This window comes from Nuphar pumila, chromosome 2, assembly GCF_984573655.1.
Source record: "Nuphar pumila chromosome 2, dmNupPumi1.hap1.1, whole genome shotgun sequence".
NCBI classification, from domain to species: Eukaryota; Viridiplantae; Streptophyta; class Magnoliopsida; order Nymphaeales; family Nymphaeaceae; genus Nuphar; species Nuphar pumila.
This window is the reverse complement of record NC_143250.1, coordinates 48,750,849-48,770,805: the sequence shown is the minus strand read 5'-3', so window position 1 is coordinate 48,770,805 and position 19,957 is coordinate 48,750,849. Positions and strand designations below refer to the sequence as shown.

At 40.2% G+C, this 19,957-nt stretch overlaps 1 protein-coding gene across 1 annotated transcript in view; it reads left to right on the top strand.

Annotated features, from left to right (window-relative positions):
* EDD1 (glycine-tRNA ligase) overlaps window positions 1-19,957 on the top strand; it is a 211,065-nt gene that overhangs the window by 155,942 nt on the left and 35,166 nt on the right. The window contains exons 28-31 of the mRNA XM_089995743.1: window positions 12,354-12,448; window positions 12,902-12,992; window positions 13,090-13,194; window positions 13,284-13,322. Of these exons, the coding sequence (XP_089851869.1) occupies window positions 12,354-12,448; window positions 12,902-12,992; window positions 13,090-13,194; window positions 13,284-13,322 (330 nt within the window). The remainder of the gene's footprint in view (window positions 1-12,353; window positions 12,449-12,901; window positions 12,993-13,089; window positions 13,195-13,283; window positions 13,323-19,957) is intronic.

Here is a 19,957-nt window from a genome sequence, read left to right as displayed (position 1 = left end):
TGGAAGTAATGATTTTGAAAATAGGGCAATTCAAACCTATGCTAGGCGTGGTCAAGAAACTCCCATAAGCGCTTTAGAAAAATATTCTCAAAGTTCCAACTTAGAAGAAACCATTTTAAGGAGATCTAGCCGAATCTCCAATCCTCCTAATAGGTTTGTTTCCTATGAGTCCCTAACACCTAAATATAGGGCATGCTTAATTGCATTACACTCTTATCATGAACCATCACACTATAATGAAGCCAAAAACATTCCTCAATGGGTTGAAGCCATGAAACTAGAACTTAGTGCACTTGAAAAGGCTAAAACTTGGGAAATAACTTCATTACCCACTGGAAAGAAGTCTATTGAATGTAGATGGGTCTTCAAAATTGAAGCTAAAAGTGATGGGTCATTAGAACGTTATAAAGCTAGGTTGGTAGCCAAAGGATATGCTCAAGAGTACGGAATAGACTATGAAGAAACCTTCGCTCACGTAGCTAGAATGACTAGTGTTAGGACTCTTATTGCGGTTGCATCCGTTAAAAAATGACCTATCTATCAATTGGATGTTAAGAACGCATTTCTTAATGGTGAACTAAGTGAAGAAGTCTATATGGATCCTCCACCAGGAGTATCTATTTGGTGAAAACAAAATTCTTAAACTAAAAAAAACACTTTATGGGTTAAAACAAGCTCCAAAGGCTTGGCATGATAGATTTAGCAATGTAATGACTAGCCTAAATTTTCGTTCATGTTATACTGACACTGCGTTATTTGTGAAAAGTGCAGGGTCCTCTGTAGTTATTCTACTACTATATGTTGATGATATGATCATCACTGGAAGTGATGAGCAAGGAATCCGTGATATTAAGAAAATTTTGACATGTCTGACCTTGGTTTCTTAAGATATTTTTTAGTTATTGAAGTTGCATATTCACCGCGAGGGTATATTCTCTCTCAGATGAAACTTGCTGCTGACATTTGTTCTAAGTCTGGAATTTCGGATGATAAGAAGACAGAAGCCCTTGAGGTTATCAATGCAAAGCTAAGGCTGGAAGATGTGACACTTGTTGAGAATCCTACTCCCTGCCGTCAACTCGTTGGGTCTTTGACATACTTATCCATCACTCGGCCAGACATAACTCATGCAGGTCACTCCGTCAGTCAGTTTCAACATGCACCTACAACTGTGCACATGAGTGCAGTCTTAAGGATTGTCAGATATATTAAAAACACCATAACTAAGGGAGTTTTTCTTTCCTCCTCATCATCACTTGATTTAATTGCTTATACAGATGCTGATTGGGGAGGAAATCCCAATGATAGAGTCTCAACCACTGGTTTTTGTGTTTTCTTATGTGACTCTATGATTTCTTGGAGATGCAAGAAGCAACATAAAGTATCATTGTCCTCAACTGAAGCGGAATATCGTGCAATGGCCACTACAACCATGGAGTTTGTGTGGCTTAGAAGTCTCCTCTATGATATGGGCATCGTCATCTCAATTCCTTCGAAGATGTGTTGCGATAACAAGAGTGCTATCTATATTGCAAGCAACCACACCTTCCATGAGTGTACTAAACACATTGAGATGGATTGCCACTATGTTCGAGATGAATATCTAAAAGGAACCATAGCACTGCCCTACGTCACATTCGAGTACCAGTTGGCGGAGCTCTTCACCAAAGCTCTTGCTGCTTCTCGTTTCATGTTTCTTCTCAACAAGCTTTCTGTTGTATCCCCGTAAATCTTGAGGGAGGGTGTTAAAATATATGTAATCTATATATTTATATATATATCTATATATATAAATATATTTATCATACACTACCCGTTAAGGGGTAGTTCTGTAAACTCGCCCAATAGGGGCATTGTAGACTTTTTCTTTTTCTTTTTTTCCGTTTTTTCTTTTCCTATTTTTTCTTATTTCTTTTTTTGTACCTTTTGTGCATTAAATGCACAACCTTTGGGGGCCCCAACAAAGAGTCCTTGGGCCCCCAACGGTCACAATTGTGACCGTTGGGAGCCCAACGACTCCTTGTTGGGACTCTCAATGGTCCCTCTCTCTTTCTTTTCTCTAACTCTCCCTCACTCCTCTCTTGCCTATAAATAAGTGGGTCTCCCCCTTTGTAAGTGTGGCTTCTTCAAGCCCTTTAGTGCCTTTATAAGATTTTATGCTTTCTAGCCATTATTGACTTTTGTGTATGTCCTCTTTTGGACTTGTTCTTTGATTTCTATGTGTGAAAGTCCATTGTAGGACATACATTTCTTTTCCGCATATTTCAATACAAATGACAGTTTCTTCCAACATGAGAAACAGCATGGTGGAATCCATCTCCAGTGACGATCTTACTTTTTCCAAAATAAGAATAGGGTTAGAAATCTTACCTGCATCACCTGTCACATGAGTCGCTGCTCCTGAGTCAACAAAGCAAGTGCCTTCATCACTCTGCTTCAATTTCAACTCTGACAAGGTAGATATTAGTAGATCTTTGATCTCTTCACTATCTCTGGTATTTGTGAACTTTCTTTTCGTTTCTGTCTGTGGGCCCTTTCCTTTATTCTCTGGATTGTGCCAACAATTCGCCTTGATATGCCCCTTTTTGTTACAAAAGAAGCAAGTGGGGATGGATCTTGATCCCTGCGCATGAGCAGACATATTTGGAGTGGGGAGCAGACCACGCCCTCCGTATCCACTTCGCCCTTGTCCTCCTCGTCCTCGTCCTCTACCATAAGTCACTCCTGTGGCAAAAACTTCTTGAGAATTTGTGTGGATGTGAGTTTCTTCAGAGAATTCCTTAAGAGTCATTTCATACTGAATCAATTTCGCCCGTAACGCATCGAAGGAAAGAAGAGCAGGAAGGCACAATAGTAAAGTGACTATCATATTGTAGTCAGATCCCAATCCACTCAGAGTTTGTTGCACAATGTCATTGTCACTAACGGCACATCCTATAATTGCAAGCTGATCTATGATGATCTTTATCTTGTTCAAATATTCCATGATGGTCATGAAATCTTTTCTTAGCAGCTGAAATTCTCTTTTTAGAAAAACCACCCTTGCTTGAGAAACCTGCGAATACGTCTGAACCGATCGCTCCCAGAGTTGTAGTGTTGTATAATTGTCAGGAATGACAACAAGGACCTCTGGAGACAGGGTTGAGGTGATGTATCGAACAACTGATTGATCTTTCCTTTCCCAATTGAGGAATTCAACATTTTTCACATACACGATCGAACTCGCCCCTTGATCATCTTTCTCTTCTCTCAGGACAAATTCTGGTGGGACTGAAGTGGTTCCATCCAGGTGACCTAAGAGACCTTGACTCCTTATAAAAGGAATAATTTGTCTCTTCCAAATCAAGAAATTTGAGGTATTCAACTTTTCAGAAGCGAGCTGATTGAGAAAACTTGAAGAAAGATTTGATTGAGAGTGATAAGAATCCATTGAGAATGAGAATCAACAAGAGTATCCACGAAATGTTCAGCCCTCTTCCTTTTTTTTTTTTGAGAAACAGAGGGTCAGAGGCTGTCAGATTCAGAGAATAAAGGGACTGAAGCTTTTTCTATATACTCCAAAAACTGAGGCTGACGTGATGAAAAATACCTTCACACGTTAAATATACCTCCCTTTTTGACAAGTATAGAAATGGATAATCAAGAAGTAAATTGCACAACATAACAGTGAGGAACCATGCGAAACACTGTAGTATTCGAATATGCAAAGGTAGATTTGGAGAAGATAGGGCAAAGGAAGATCAAGCAATTAATATATAAAAAAATGGTGTTTCACGTGAAATACTGTCACCTTTTATCCACGATCTGGGTTCACGTGAATCCCAGATTCACAAAAAATGTAAAACTCACGCGAGGTGTGAGTACACAGGAGATTTTAGAAAGAGGAGACAGAAGGGAATGAGTAAAGAAGGAAAGAAATGAAGAAGAACAGAAGGGAAGAAAGGGAGGAACGAAAAAACTCAAATTTCTGAATGTCGCCCCTTCCGGAATCTCTTTCGGCCTTTAGATGGATCTCTGCTCTGATACCATGTTAGATTTTCACCTGTACCTGTATTGAGAAAGAGAAGAGAGAGAGAGAGAGAGAGAGAGAGAGAGAGAGAGAGAGAGAGAGAGAGAGAGATGACTGTGGCTGTCACGATTTCTGAATAGAAATCGTGACCTAAAACTGTGCATTTATAATTTTACATTACAGAGGTGTGGATCCGGGTCAGGTGTATCTAGACCCGATTAAAAAGAAAGATTACATGGCTCGGGTCCTAATGTATCTAGACTGTATATAATCTTTACATGGATCGGCATGGATCGGGTCGGATCCTAGTGACACTTTTGCACCTTTTTCAGTATTGAGGTATTAATAGTGTGAATATCAAAAAATGCTCTAGTCTTGCTAAGTTTGAGCATGCAAACGAGGCATGAGAATATCTTTAAAAGATGTATTCCCTTACGGATATTGCACATGTGTGTAATTTATAAAGATCAAATCAGGACTATAGTCCAAGGGGAGAGATAACGAATTATCCGACCTTTGAGAAGAGTTGGCTCTTCTAGAGCCAAGATGACATTGCCCTAAAGATATTGAACTCCGTCAATAAAAAATGGATGCAGAGCATTTCTATCAATTCATTAATGACTTAAGACCAGAGTTTGAATCCACCAAATTGACGCTTTTACATGGAGGAAAAGTTCTCTCTGTTGTTGACACTATTGAAGATTTGAGTACGGAGGAGAATAGGCTATGGAAGTGTACTACAAAAAAGGAGGATGACTTGGTCCTAGTCGTCTTTAGACCGAAAAACTACATAGTACTTACAAGTCACCTCATTATGAAAGAAAAGGTAACGACTATGATAAAAAAATTTAATTTGCCATTATTGTCGCGAAATGGGACACATCAAGCCTCAGTGTCCTAAACTAAGGGGTTATGAGAAGGTTGCCTCGGTTGATTCTCCACAAGAGTCAAATGACATTACTCCTACACAAGATTCATCCATTGGAAATATGTCCCTGGCTTAACTAGTGGAAGCCCTTTAACCTCTCCTCAAAGGGGCATCTTCATCTATTGGAGTCGTTGTCTCATCTTTTTTCGATCCCGGTAAATTTCATTGGCTTCTTGACTCCGATGCCTTGTTTCATATGACACTTAATAGTGATATTTTATCTGAATGCCATAGTAACTCAAGCTTTTACTGTTGATAGTACATCTCTTAAGATAAAAGGAATATGGAATTTTGAAAGCTTTTTTAAAAACTCAAAGAAACTTACTATTCCAAAAGTTAGATATATTCCTAAATTGAATTTATATCTTTTGTCGGTTATATCTTTTATTGGACCATGGGTGTAATATCTCTTTATCTTCTAATGTTTGTTATGTGCAGGATCGCTAGTCGAGGAAGCTGATTGGAGAATGTCATAAAGAATGAAGCCTATATTATATGGATTTTTTGAAAATACCCAAGAATACCTTTTATTGTAATGTTGAGAAAATATATTTGGATTTATGACATAAAAGATTTGGTCATCCTAATGTATCCAAAATTCATTATTTTTCATGTTTGAAAAAAATTTGTAAATTTAAAACTTTTATTTGTAAAAACTTTATTCTTAGCAAAATGAAGAGATTATCATTTCAAGAAAGAACTTTTATTGCTTCTAGATCGCTTGAGTAAATACATTCGGATGTGTGCCAGTTATATTAAAGGTGAATATGTTTACTATTTAGTTTTTGTTGATGATTTCTCTAGGAATACTGGGATCTATTTCCTTAAACATAAATATGAAGTTTTCTTATATTTTCAAATATTTCATAATTTAGTCAAAAATAAATTTAAAATTGATATTTCTATCTTTCATACCGATTTTAAAGATTATCTAAATCTTCGTGATATCACACCAAAGATCTTGTCCTCACACACCACATCAAAATGGTTTGGCTAATAGAAAGCACGAACACATTATAGAAACCATAAGAACCTTGCTTATAGAAAATAAAGTACCAAAAGATTTTTGGGTTGAAGTTGTTTTAACTGTTGTTTATATCATCAACAAAATGTCATCTTCCTCTTTGTAAAATGTGTCACCAGTTGAAAAACTTTTCAAATTAGTTCATGATTATTCTAGACTGAGTGTTTGGATGCAAATGCTTTGTTTTTACTAACCAAAGTGATAAACTTTCTCCCCGTACTGTTCCTTATGTCTTTTTAGGTTATGTAGATAACCAAAAAGGCTTTAGGTGCATTGATTTTAAAAATAGAAAACTATATGTTTCAAGAAATATGTCTTTCTTAGAAAAAGAAAGATTTTTTTACTTTAAGGATTTTAACGAAATAACCGAGTATTCTTTTTTGTTGGATTTAATTCCAAAATATGGTGATCATGATTGTGATTATGAAATATGAATGTGATCTTGATGAAGATCACGAGTTTAGAAATGATAAGATGAATGAAGAATAATCCCATAAGGATAAAAATTGTCTACAATATTCTAGGCATACCCTAAACATCCATGTGTATTGGAAAGGTATTCTAATATTGAAAACCAATATGAAGCTCAAACCAGAGGGTCATCTAGAATTTCATAACTACCTGAAAGACTTGTGACCTTTGATTCCTTTTAATCTAAGGACAAAACTTACATCTTTAATCCGTTCATATATAGAACCCTCAACCTATTCTGAAGCCATAGAACATTATGAGTGAGAAGAAGCCTTGATGATGGAATTAGAGGCCCTAGAAAGAAAGGAACCCAAGATTATCTATATAAAGCCAAGACCTGGACTGTTCAAGACATCTCACATTGAAAGAAACTCATAGGTTGTAGATGAGTATATAAAGTGAAAACCAAGGGTGTAACACTTGTGTTTTAAAAAAAAAAATGGTTGGATCGAGCATCCCCCCTTCCGTATTCTATTTGACCCCCCCAAGGAGGGGTTTTCTTTTTATTGCAAGCTCGCACCCCCTTCACTCTCCCGACTCCCATCCCTCTCGTCCCCCCTCCCGGTCCCCTGCGACCTCGCTCTCCCTCCTTAACGCTCGAGCTCCCCCTTTCACTCACCCCTCTCCTTCCACCTCACGCTCACCGGAGGCGCCACCGCCCTGGTATGCGTTGTCTCTCCCCGCTCTCTTTCTCTTCTTCTCCTGGCTCCCTGTTAACCCAACAGAGGAGGGGCGTTGCCCCTCCCTGCTCTTTCTCGTTCTCCTTTTTCAGCAGAGGAGGGTCGTCGCCCCTCCCTGCTCCCTCTTTTAGCAGAGGAGGGGCGCCACCCCTCCCTGATCTCTCTCTCGCTTTCTCCATTAGCTCAGCAGAGGAGGGGCGCCACCCCTCCTTGCTCCTCTCTCCCGTCCCTCTGTTTAACCCAGCAGAGGAGGGGTGTTGTCTCTTCCTGCTCTTCTCTCGGGTTGACGCTGACAGGAGGGCCGCCCTCATGTCCCCTTTTTGTTTACGCAGGCAGGAGGGGCGACCCTCCTGCCCCTCTCTTTTCCCCGTGTCCCTTCAGCTGCAGCATCCTGTTGCAGCTGAGGTAGGATACCGAGTTGGGCTCGGTTTGAACCGAGCCCAGCCCAGTTCTCTGCACTGGAGAACCGAGCCTAGGATCGGTCCCGTCCAGGTTAAGGGCCATGCCAGGCTCGACTTGATTGCCGAGCCCACCCCCTCCCCTTTTGTCTTCCCTTTTGCCAGGAACTGAGCCTGGCTCAACTGTGGCCTACCCAGCCATGCTGGGTAGGCTCGACCGAGTTGAGCTCGGTCCCTGCCTTCTGTTGGTCAAACACAGTTGAGCTAAGCCTGGCTAGCACCGAGCTCATCTCGGTTCACTTTCAGCATGAGCTCGGCTCAGCCCTGTCAGCTCGAACCAGGTTCGGGTTCGACCCATGCGACACATGCATTTCTTATTTCAATAATGTAAAAAGATTTCATTATTTACTTCGCAACACGATAAAATACCTTTTAGCGCACCTCATCGGCGCAACGGACGTGGCACACCCACTAAGGCACGAGCCCTTGATAACCTATGCTCGGAATCGTCAGTGAATCCAACCATCTCCGAGGTAGGAAAAAGTTGCATACAAGGACAATAGCAGAACATTTTTAACATATATATATATATATATACACACACATATATGCTTTTAACTCAAGGACGTAGTTTTGCGTATTCTTGTCCATTTAAATTTATGTCATTTACTTTGCCGTTGTGCTGTTACGTGCACATGCTACTGCTTACACAATTTACTTAGCCGATATACGGTTTTGTACATCATGCATCGCTTATACAGTTTATTTAGCTCGATGTGTGGTTTTGCATATCGAGCCTGGCTTTATGTTATTTACTTTGTCGTTACGTTGTTACGTGCACAAGCTACTGCTTTCGTAATTTACTTAGCCGATGTATGGTTTTGTACATCGTGCATCGCTTACGCGGTTTATTTAGCTCGATGTGTAGTTTCACATATAGAGTCTGGTTTTATGTCATTTACTTTACCGTCGTGTTGTTACGTGCACAGACTACTGCTTACTCAATTTATTTAGTTGATGTATAGTTTCGTACATTGTGCATCGCTTACACAGTTTATTTAGCTCGATGTGTGGTTTCACATATCGAGTCTGGCTTTATGTCATTTACTTTGTCGTTGCGATGTTACGTGCATAGGCTGCTGCTTATGCAATTTATCTAGCCGATATACGGTTTCGTACATCGTGCACTGCTTACGCAATTTATTTAGTCGATGTACGGTTGCGTACATCATGCATCGCTTACGCAGTTATTTAGCTTGATACATGGTTTTGCACATCGAGTCTAGCTTTATGTCATTTACATTGCCGTCATGCTATAATGTGCACATGCTTATGCTTTGATATATATGTATCATATATACATATATATGACTTTGTAAGGTACACAATTTTGCGTACTCCTGCCTACCTTGCATTACGCTTGCATTTAAAGACGTAGAATTGCGCATGCTCGCCAAGTCTTTAAAGAAAAAGAGAATTTCATGCTAGATTCCAATGTTTGTAATATTTGTTGTTTCGAAAAGCGAAAACGAATATCTGGCGGTTGCTTATTCGCAACCAAGTCTTTCCCTCAACCCTACGTAGCCCTAAGAGATACGTATGATCTTTTGCTTTGATATCCAAAAATGACTCGGATACTCCCGGCCTAAAACACGTGACTTTTAAATTTCTAAATAATGTTGGGGTTTCTTTTTGAGAAACCAATACCCTCTCATCGTAACAGTACTAGCAGATATACGCGATATATTAGTATTACGATGATTGGATAAGATGTTTATGGTAACTTCGTAGTGTGCAAATGCATAATGGTGAAAAGGAAATCACATAAATGGTGATGATCGCCTTCACAGACCAGATGCTCGAATTGATTTGAAAAACCAGAACATGTAGAATATGTTGTTAGTTAAAATAGAGTCTGACATACCCATTCATCTCTTTGTTTCCGTCAATGGAGAGGATGAGATGGTACAAAAACTCTGATGGGCAGGTTGTTAACAACTACGCTCCTTGAGTAGCAATTGAGCTAGGTGTTCCCGGTCATCGGAGTTAGGAGACTAGTCTACCAAAAATTATCTTAGGTAGTAGGTATCAATGACTTTTGCAGCAGTATGGATGCATTCCCTTGAACAAGTGGCTTTTGGGGAATTCTCTCTCGGTCGTTGGCCATCCCCTTAGGAGCATACTCAGCTAGTTATCCGGGTTATCAAAACACATAGCATAACAAACCCCTGGGCAGTCTGAGTTGTTTCTACGTTTTTTCTGTGTGTACCCTCACGACAGTTAATATCGAAACAAGATTATCATACTCATTTTGTTTATTTTGATTTGCATATCACGAAAGGAACAACATATATGTTAGTTTTGTTCTGAATTTTGATATTTATGCACCTACCAGATTTTCATCAATCTGACCCGTTTCATGGGTATAGGTGATGATTAGGTCAGAACGGCAGGCGATGGCGCGATGATATCGAGATGAGACTCTTTTCCTGACGTTTTGCTCCTGAGGACATTTCTTTGTAAGTTGGTATAAGGGTTTCTTTGAAATTTTTCTTTTCGTTTAAACTTTAAAACATCATTTTGAATTTATTTAGTTTCAATGAATATACGGAGTTACAAATCCGTTGTGTAAAGGAAGGTTCGCCAGTAATGCTTCCAAGATCCGTTGACTTGTCATTTCAGACACCATTTTATGCTGAATTGTTATTTTAAACTCTGAAAATAGAATGCTTACAAAGCTTTCAAAAATTTTCTAAAAAGTTATAAGTTTGTGATTTTAGGGCTGTTACAAAGGATGATAAAACTTTTAAAAGATACAAAGCCAAATTAGTTGCCAGGAAATATTTTTAAGAATATGACACTTTTGCCCCAGTTGTTAGGATCACTACGGTTAGGACCTTAGTAGCTTTAGCCTCTATCAGAAAATGACTTTATACCAAATAAATGATAAAAATACATTTCTTAATGGAACCTAGTCCAAGAAGTTTATATTCAAGCACCATTTATTCTTAAGGGAAAAGATATTCGTTTGAACAAAACTCTCTATGGACTTAAGCAAACACTATAAACTTGCTATGATAGGTTTAGTCATGTTATGCTTGATATTGAATTGCAATCTTGTTTGACTGACACAACATTGTTTGTTAAGATTTCTGATGCATGTATCATTATTCTCCTCCTCTATGTGGGCGATATGATTATCACCAGAAGATACAAACAGGGAGTTGAAAATATTAAAAAATACTTTGAAATGATTGATTTGGGTTTTTTAAAGTACTTCTTAGGAATTGAAGTTGTTTACTCTCTTAGGGGTTATTTGTTGTCTCAGTCTAAATTTTCTTTTAAGATTCGCTCGAGGTCTGAAATCACAAATGATAAGAAAGTTGATACTCTGAAAGTAGTCAATGCTAATAGATGATAGGGAACCACTTGCAAATCCAACCTCTTTTAAACAACTTATTGAAGCGCTTTCTTACCTTTCAATTATTAAACCTGATATAGCACATGTGCACACAACTTGTCAATTTTAGCATGCTCCTACTTCTGTTCACATGGGAGTTGTTTTGCTTATTATTAGATATATTAAGTCCAATATTTATCGAGGTCTCTTCTTGTCTTCTTTATCTACGTTTGATTTAATTGCATATATTGATGCTGACTGGGGAGGTGATCGCCATAACCATTACTCAAGTGTGGGTTTTTGTCTTTTTTAGTTGAATCTCTGATTTCGTGGCAATACAATATAAAATAGGTCTTTCTTCCACTGAAGCTGAATACCGAGCCATGACTACAACAACAATGGATGTAGTCTGGTTTAGAAGATTGTTGGCCGATATGGGAGTTCAAGTATCAGTATCAGGAGCCTGATGAATGTGTTGTGACAACAAAAGTTTCATCTACATTGCCAGCAACCAGACCTTTCATGAGTGCACTAAACATATCGAGATAGATTGTCGTTATGTACGAGAAGAGTACTTAAATGACACTATTAAGTTTTAGGGGAAGTGTTAAAATGTATATACATATATATAATGTATGTATATGATATATACATATATATATATATATATGTATGTATATACATATATAACATGTAGATATATGCACACATATACACACACACACACACACATATATATATATATATATATATATATATATATGTATGTATGTATTTTTCTTTTTGTATTTCTATTTTTCTTTTCTGTTACTAGACATTGGAGCTAGTCCGACTACAATTATAGCCTTTGGACTAGCTCCAACGGCTCTATGAGTCTTAGGTCTTGTATATAAAAGGGGTTAAAACCCCTCATTCAATGTATGCTTTTTGCATGCTACCATTAATAAAAATATTATTATTTTTTATGCTCTTGAGTGCCCTTGTGTGGGTTTTGTGAGTGTGCCCCTTTGTGAACTCCGTGGTGGGTTCCTTCTTGGTGATTATTCATTTTTGTGGACTTTGTTGATGATATTTGAAGACTCCCACTTCCTTACAAAGACATACACCATGAATTTCTGATAATGATTTGATCTTGGCTAAGAACATGGTTTGGCAAAAGGAAATGCTAACGAACGGTTCCTTGTTTTACTGCCCTTTAAAAATAACCGTTGTTCTTGGCAAGTTGAGCAGTTGGAATCATAGCAGTTGTAGTCACTGGGTTGATCATTTTTGTGGTGTAAACTCGCTTATGTCATGGTGATATAAGGGGCAATTGTCTAACACTTTTCTCCTGCGTTGGGAAGATGGCATTATCTTGTATGAAAAGTGTGCATGTAGTGGTGTGTACAAAGTTGCTCTTTTTTTCTTTCAGTAATGACATTTGACCGTCTTCTTCTCTTGTAGATTGCAGAGGCCTTATATGAAATCATGCTTCCTCGGTTTTCTGGAGATATACTTCCAAGAACTGACCCTGGGATAGTCTTGGCGATTGCTGACAGGTACACTACAGCTGGAAAGTTCAATTACGATTTTGGTTAAATGTGCATGTTTTAGATAGGATCTCCACTTTAGGGTGACGATTTCATCCTAAGCTTTTGGTCTGTTGGTTCTAGTGTGAATTTTTTGTCACTTCAGCTAGAAAAATGTGTTCTCACCATATGAGTGCACACCTGTAACAATCAAAACAGTGCTCCGATAATAATGGGAGAAAGAGATCTTCCAGGACAGATGATTTCTGTGTGCTTAAATTTGCTTTTGGAAGCCTGCTTTATTGCTCACTTTTTTTTATCTTTTCAGCTATGTCAGAGTCCATTTTTCAATACCTTATCCTTTTATATACTGTGTTGGAAAAGCTCATAAAAATGACTTCATCCCTGTTGCTGCAGCCATATCCATGTGACATAGCTTTCAGCTATTAGAATTTCTATTGTAAATGGTTCTATATTTTGCAGATTAGATAGTCTTGTTGGCTTGTTTGCTGTTGGTTGTCAACCAACTTCTAGCAATGATCCTTTTGGTCTGAGAAGGATCTCATATGGTCTTGTAAGTTGTAAGCTATGGGTTGATTATCAATTTCATATGTTTTGAAGTTTACTTTTATCCCACAGCCTAAATTCTTCTGCATTTTGTTTGCTTCAAGGTCCAAGTGTTAGTTGAAAACAAAAAGAACTTAGATTTAAGAAATGCTTTGCAATTGGTAGCAGATGTTCAACCTGTACAAGTGGGTGATGATATTTTAAATGATGTGAGTAATTTGCTTTTTTTACTTATTTTTCCATTTCATTTTCTACTCATGACCTGCATATGATTATTTGGCCATGGTCTGTGCATCAGGTTCATCATTTTGTCACACGTAGATTGGGTCAACTGCTGGTATGTTGTTCATGTTAATCTCCTTTTTTTCTACTTTGTACCTTTGCAACTGTGGATATTTGCATGACTGTCTTGTTTTTTCTTCAATTTTGCTTTACACTTTAATTTAACTATCTGAAGTCCCTTTTTGGTTTAAATGTTTTTTTAGCTTTGTTTTGAAAAGAAAAAGCCTTTATCTTTTCAATAGTATGTTAGGCTTTTCATTTATGAGAAGCTTGGGAAAATATACAAGAACCTTGAATGTTGACAAGTCAAATGACCTCAAATGTGCCAGCAGAACCAATGTAGAGGTTATGGATCATTTCAGTTGACGAGGATATGATGTGGTGGTACATGGGACACCATTTAATTACACTACCAGTCATAACCGAACATAAACACCATATAATCACTTGGACTCTTTTATCTTCTAGGTAAAGATGGAATATTTAGTTGCTTATGAGTATCTTTACATGGTCTATTCACCATGATATTATATAAATTTTCTATTTGATTTGCTAATGTAGTGTAGGTAGTATTCTCTGTGAAAATTTAATATATCCATATTAGTTCCTATTGTACATGGGTGTTTATATGTTGGGTAGGGTTTTTTTTGTCATTTCTATTATTTACTAGGCTCTTTCGTCAGTTCTATTTTCTGTCACAGTGTCCTGAGTAAGTGCGTTTTGTCCATCATGTAATTTAGAGTGGTAATTACATGTATTAACCTTAATAATGAAAGAATACATTTGAATCTTCCATTAGAACTCCCTTTAGGCTGCGTTTGGGAGGAGGCATTTGGTGGGATTCGATGGGAGTTAGGAGAAATATAAATACTGGAATTCAAGGGAAGTGTACTTGAAAGGAAATATGGATTTCCTTGATTGTTTGGAATCTCTAGTAATTCCCTCAAGGATTCCGGTTTACAAGTCCACCTGATTCCTTTGTCTTGTTTGGTAAACAATTTTACACGTAGTTTGTTAGGCCCACCCAAGTATCAACCTCAAGCTTCCTAATAATAATGGCCAAAAAACTTACGTCTACAAGCTATAAATGAATTGGATGAGATCTTAATCCAATCATATATCTGATTCGAAACAATGATTTTAATCTAAAACACTCTGAATATATAAATCTAAATCGATATCTGAAACAAAGTCTCAAGTTCAGGCCAAAGATTTGACCAAGTCCAATCCATTTTCGACCCTATTTTTAAGAACCCATCTGGGTCAGATATCCAATTGATTGATTCCATTCTGTTAGATTTGGTAAAAAAAATATATACGATTGATATTCAACCTAGATATGGATTTGATATAGGGAATTTATGTTTCGGATATGATTCCAAATCCAAATAATATACATCTGACCCAAGTTTATTGTAACGCCCCAAATTTTTGACTTGTGATTTCAAAAACATTATCGAAAAACCTTTCAAAGATTTAAAGTTTTTATTTTTAAAAAATCGACAGCGGAAGACATTTAGAAAGGAGCACAAGTTAACAAATCCTGGGTACGTTAGCTGAAAAACCATCATTCACATAAACCACAACTTAAAGGAATTGAAGAAATAAGGCAATAGATTAAAAATTTGCAGTTTATTACAAAATGAGCATCTTTCCAAAGTTCAATAATCTAAAGAAAAACTAAAAAAGACTCTGAGCCAAGCTACCAGCAGAAAGAAGATAAATCTTGAGCCATATTGCACCACGCCATCGGCCGTCTGTGAAGTCCTACTCCTCACCTGCCCATGAAATGGGTCAGTTTCATAACAAACCAGTAGGTGCACGAACAAATAAGTAGAATGAAAATAAAGCAGGACATTCATGAGATAAGCAGTTATTATATTAAAACAATCAATACAATTATAATCTATTCAAATTTCAAGCAGTGTAAGTCTCAATCATCTACAACTATTCAAGAAGATATTCTTTAAGTTCTGATATTAACTGGCTTGTGGGTACGCACAGACGCGAAACGTAGAAACAGCCGAGACTGATCCGGGGGTTTATTATGTCAGGTGTTTTCATTGACCCGGATGGCTGACTGAGTCCGCTCCTAAAGAGACGGTCAGTCACCAAGAGAGTAAATCCCCAAAGGCATTCGTGGCCCATGGATGCATCCAACTTCTGCAGAAGTACCTAGGAGTTACCACCTAGGATAATTTATGGTAATCCCAATTCCCTTAACTCCGATGACTGGGGAAGCCGAGTCTTTTGCCCGTGGGGTGGTTGTTAACAACCTGTTCATCAGAGTTTTTGTACCATCCATCCTCTCCCTTGATGAATCGTGAAGGTCAAATGGGTACGACGGGGGTTTCTTAACCGCCGCCCCATCCTACATGTTCTGGTCTATTAGACCCACTCGAGCATCTTGCCTGTGAAGGCGAATGATCACCATTTATGTGATCTCAGCATTGTGCTAAATGCACGCATCGAGGTTGCTACAACCTCATCATCCAACCATCGTAACCCACATGGGATGTACTTGTCCAAAAGTACGATCGTACCTTCCTAGAGGTACAACTACGATGAGAGGGCATCATATAATGTTTTATGATTCTTTTGGTTCATACATGACATGTATTGCTCTTTGAGCAATTGGCCTGTGAAGGCCGACATTATCTCATCTATATTAATAAAGTGTTGAGTTCCCACTTCAAGGTACTCCATGACCTCTGGTTAAATTTATACCATACCTGCCTTAAAGTTCGGTTATAATAGTAATTGCAGTGGGTTTCTCTCCAGAAATGAGTCTATTCACAAAGTTTACATTAAGTATGCAATTTTAAAAGGATAAGCATGCAGGACAGACAATCACAAGTCAAGAAGTCCTACAGGTAAACAGGTTGACCAATTAAACTACTTGATTCTCTCTAGAATGAGTCTACCCATAGAGTTTACTCTAAGCATGTAGTTTCAAAAGAATCAGAACGAGTAAAACACTGACTAGCAATTCATAAATTAAATACTTCTTCGGATAAGCAGGTATGTAAAATAACTATTCTATCTTAAGAGTCTTATTTTATTTTATTCATCCAAAATCCTCGTGCGACTTTCCCCTACCTCGGGATGTCGTGCAACTGTGTGCGTCTACGAGTGTAGATGATACGAGGCTCAAGCCGCGGAACTAGATCGGGGTTCGATGCAATGTCCGCAAAAGTATGAATATTCAGCGCTACTCTATTTATCATGCGGAGAAATAGAAAAACAGTCCTGTTGATCGAAAAAGAAAGAGGCAGCAGGGGTGTGGCCCTGCTGGCCGAAATCAGAAAAGCGACAGGGGGCGAGCCCCTGCCTGCTGACAACAGCGGGGCGACAGGGGCTGAGCCCTGTCTAAAACACCGAGGCGGCAGGGGGTCAGCCCCTGCCGACAACAACGAAGCGACAGGGGGCTGAGCCCCTGCCGACAACCATCAAAGTGGCAGGGGCTGAACCCCTGCCGACAACATCAAAGTGGCAGGGGCTGAGCCCCTGCCGACAGACATGAGACGACAGGGGTCTAGCCTCTGTCGATGGCAATAAGGTCGCAGGGGCCAGCCCCTGCCGACAGCATCGAATCGGCAGGGGCTGAGCCCCTGCCGACAGACACGAGACGGCAGGGGTCCAGCCCCTGCTGACTGTAATAAGGTGGCAGGGGTCAGCCCCTGCCGACAACATCAAAGCGGCAGGGACTGAGCCCCTGCCGACAGACACGAGATGGCAGGGGTCCAGCCCCTGCCGACGATAATAAGGTGGCAGGGGCCAGCCCCTGCCGACAGCCGAGAGGCGGCAGGGGCCAACCCCTGCCGACAGAGAGAAAGAGATCGGGACGGGGGGGGTGGGGTGGGGTGTTGACAGGGGAGGTGGGAGGCTGCGGCAGGGGCTGTCGGCCTCCCAGTGAAGTGACAGAGAGGGGGGGGGGTGAGGAAGAGAAGAGGGGGAGTACTAACCTGGGAGGAGACCGACGACGGCGTTGGTGGCGTGCATAGGGAAGGAGGAGGGGGTGTCGTCGCGAGGGGAGCGAAGGGCTATGTGCCTTCCTCTGCCCCCCTCAGTGCTTTTAAAGGCCTCAGGGGGGTGATGAATGGGGAAACCCCGATGGGTTTCCCCCAATCTTCCCAAAATCGCAGGTGAAGGGGGGGGGGTCGTCGCGGCGCTCAGGAAGAGGATTTAAAATCCTCTTCTTGAGTCTGGTTATTAAAACCCTAATGAAGAGGGGTCCCGACCTGGCCCGGCTCCAATACATTTTTTTTTAATTGTGGGTTTGACATCCTACCCCTCTTAAAAGAATTTCGTCCGCGAAATATTTATTGCCTTAAAGAGTCAACATAAAGGTATTCTCAGGTTCCCAAGTACATTTGTCAATTCCATGATGTTGCCACCGAAACTTTACAAAGGAAATGGTCTTTGATCTTAGCACTTGGTCACGGCGATCGACGATCTCCACTAGTCTTTCTTTGAATGTCAAGTCCCCTCTAATGTCCACATCCTCATAATGAATGATATGCGATGGATCGTGAACGTACTTCCTCAACATGGATACGTGAAAAACATTATGGATCTGAGCGTATTGAGGGGGTAACGCCACGCGATAAGCTGCTTCTCCAATTCGCTCCAGGATTTCGAACGGTCCGACGTATCTAGGACTTAGCTTTCCCTTCTTCCCGAACCGAAATACGCTCTTCGTCGGAGATACCTTAACAAAAACCATCTCGCTAATATCGAAAGTAAGCTCACGTCGGCGTCTATCTGCATAGCTTTTTTGCCGACTCTGAGCGGTACGGAGTCGTTCTCGAATCATTTGCACTTGTTGAGTATAGTGTTGCAAAACTATAGGTGCCTCTAATCTTCGTTCGCCAACCTCGTCCCAGTAAACATGTGATCGACACGGCCTCCCATACAAAGCTTCGTATGGGGTCATCCTGATGCTCGCATGATAGCTGTTGTTATACGCGAATTCCGCCAGACTGATGTGGGAATCCCACTCTCCCTTCCAGTCCATCATACAGGCTCGAAGCATGTCTTCCAATGTCTGAATCGTACGTTCCGACTGCCCGTCAGTCTGAGGGTGAAACGCAGTGCTGCTTCAAGTTTGTGCCCAACGCCAACTGAAGTTGCCCCCAAAACATTGAAGTGAATCTAGGATCACGATCAGAGATAATCGAGACCGGAACACCGTGCAGTCTCACAATCTCTCTAACATAGAGATCAGCGAGACTATCCAACTATTGGTTGAGACAGATAGGTAGGAAGTGAGCAGACTTGGTGAGTCTATCGACAATCACCCAAATCGCGTCATGCTTCCTCCGCGTCCTCGGTAGGCCGACTACAAAGTTCATAGTAACATCTTCCCACTTCCATAGAGGGATCTCTATCTGCTGCATGACCCCACCGGGTCTCTGGTGCTCGATCTTGATCTGCTGACACGTTAAACATTTCGAGACATACTCAAACACGTCTCGCTTCATACCGTTCCACCAATAACTCCGTTGTAGGTCCTTGAACATCTTCATGCCGTCAGGGTGAATGGTGTATCTAGACTTGTGGGCTTCCACAAGAATTTCATCTCGTAAGACCGGGTCATCAGGAACCCAAAGGCGCTCCTTCAACCATATACTTCCGTCCTCATTCAGACGAAAAGGTGTATCTACCAGAATCGTTTGGGCCTTCAACTTCTCGTAGCGTGCATCCGTTTTCTGCCCATTGATGATCCTCTCTAGTAGCTCAGGTTGAGCAACAAGGTGGGATAAACCTATTGAATCTTGAGTGATTGCGAAAGGTTCCCAAGAGGCTAGGTCTTCGACCAACCTCCATTCAACAAATAAGGCATTAATCGAAACTTCCGATGCTTTGCGGCTGAGGGCGTCGGCCACGACGTTCGCCTTTCCTGGGTGGTAGGAGAGGGTGAAGTCGTAATCCTTGAGGAATTCTAGCCAACGCCGCTGCCTCATGTTTATTTCTTTCTGCGAGAATAGATACTTAAGGCTCTTATGATCGGTGAATGCCTCAAACTGCTCCCCATACAAGTAGTGTCGCCATATCTTCAGTGTGAATACCACCACAGCTAACTCTAAATCATGAGTTGGGTAGTTCTTCTCGTGAATTTTAAGTTGCCGAGAGGCATAAGCGATCACTTTCCCTTTTTGCATCAGCACGACCCCTAAGCCAGAGATGCACCGAACCCTAGGAGGAGAGAGGAAGTGAAAGAAAGAGAGAAAGAGAGAGAGAGAGAGAGGGACGGCTGCAGAAAAAGAACACCTTTAATTCAATTAGGGCTAATCTCTATATTAAATAGAGATAGTCTAAGGAACAAAATTACATCCAGGTCCCTCATTAAAGAATAAGATTCAAATAACCTCTAGTTTAGAAAAACTTATTTACTAAAAACATCTTAGTCTCAACACTCCCCCTCAAGCTGAAGCATAGATATTAATCATGCTCAGCTTGTCACAACACTTTGAGAAATTTGGTCTCGCCAGGGCTTTGGTAAAAACATCGGCTACTTGATCTTCGGAAGATACATGATCGATGTAGATATACCCAGCCTGAACCAGGTCTCGAACATAGTGACAGTCAACTTCAATATGTTTAGTCCTTTCATGAAACACTGGATTGTTGGCAATATATGTAGCAACTCTATTGTCACACATCATCAACATAGGTAGGGATACTTTC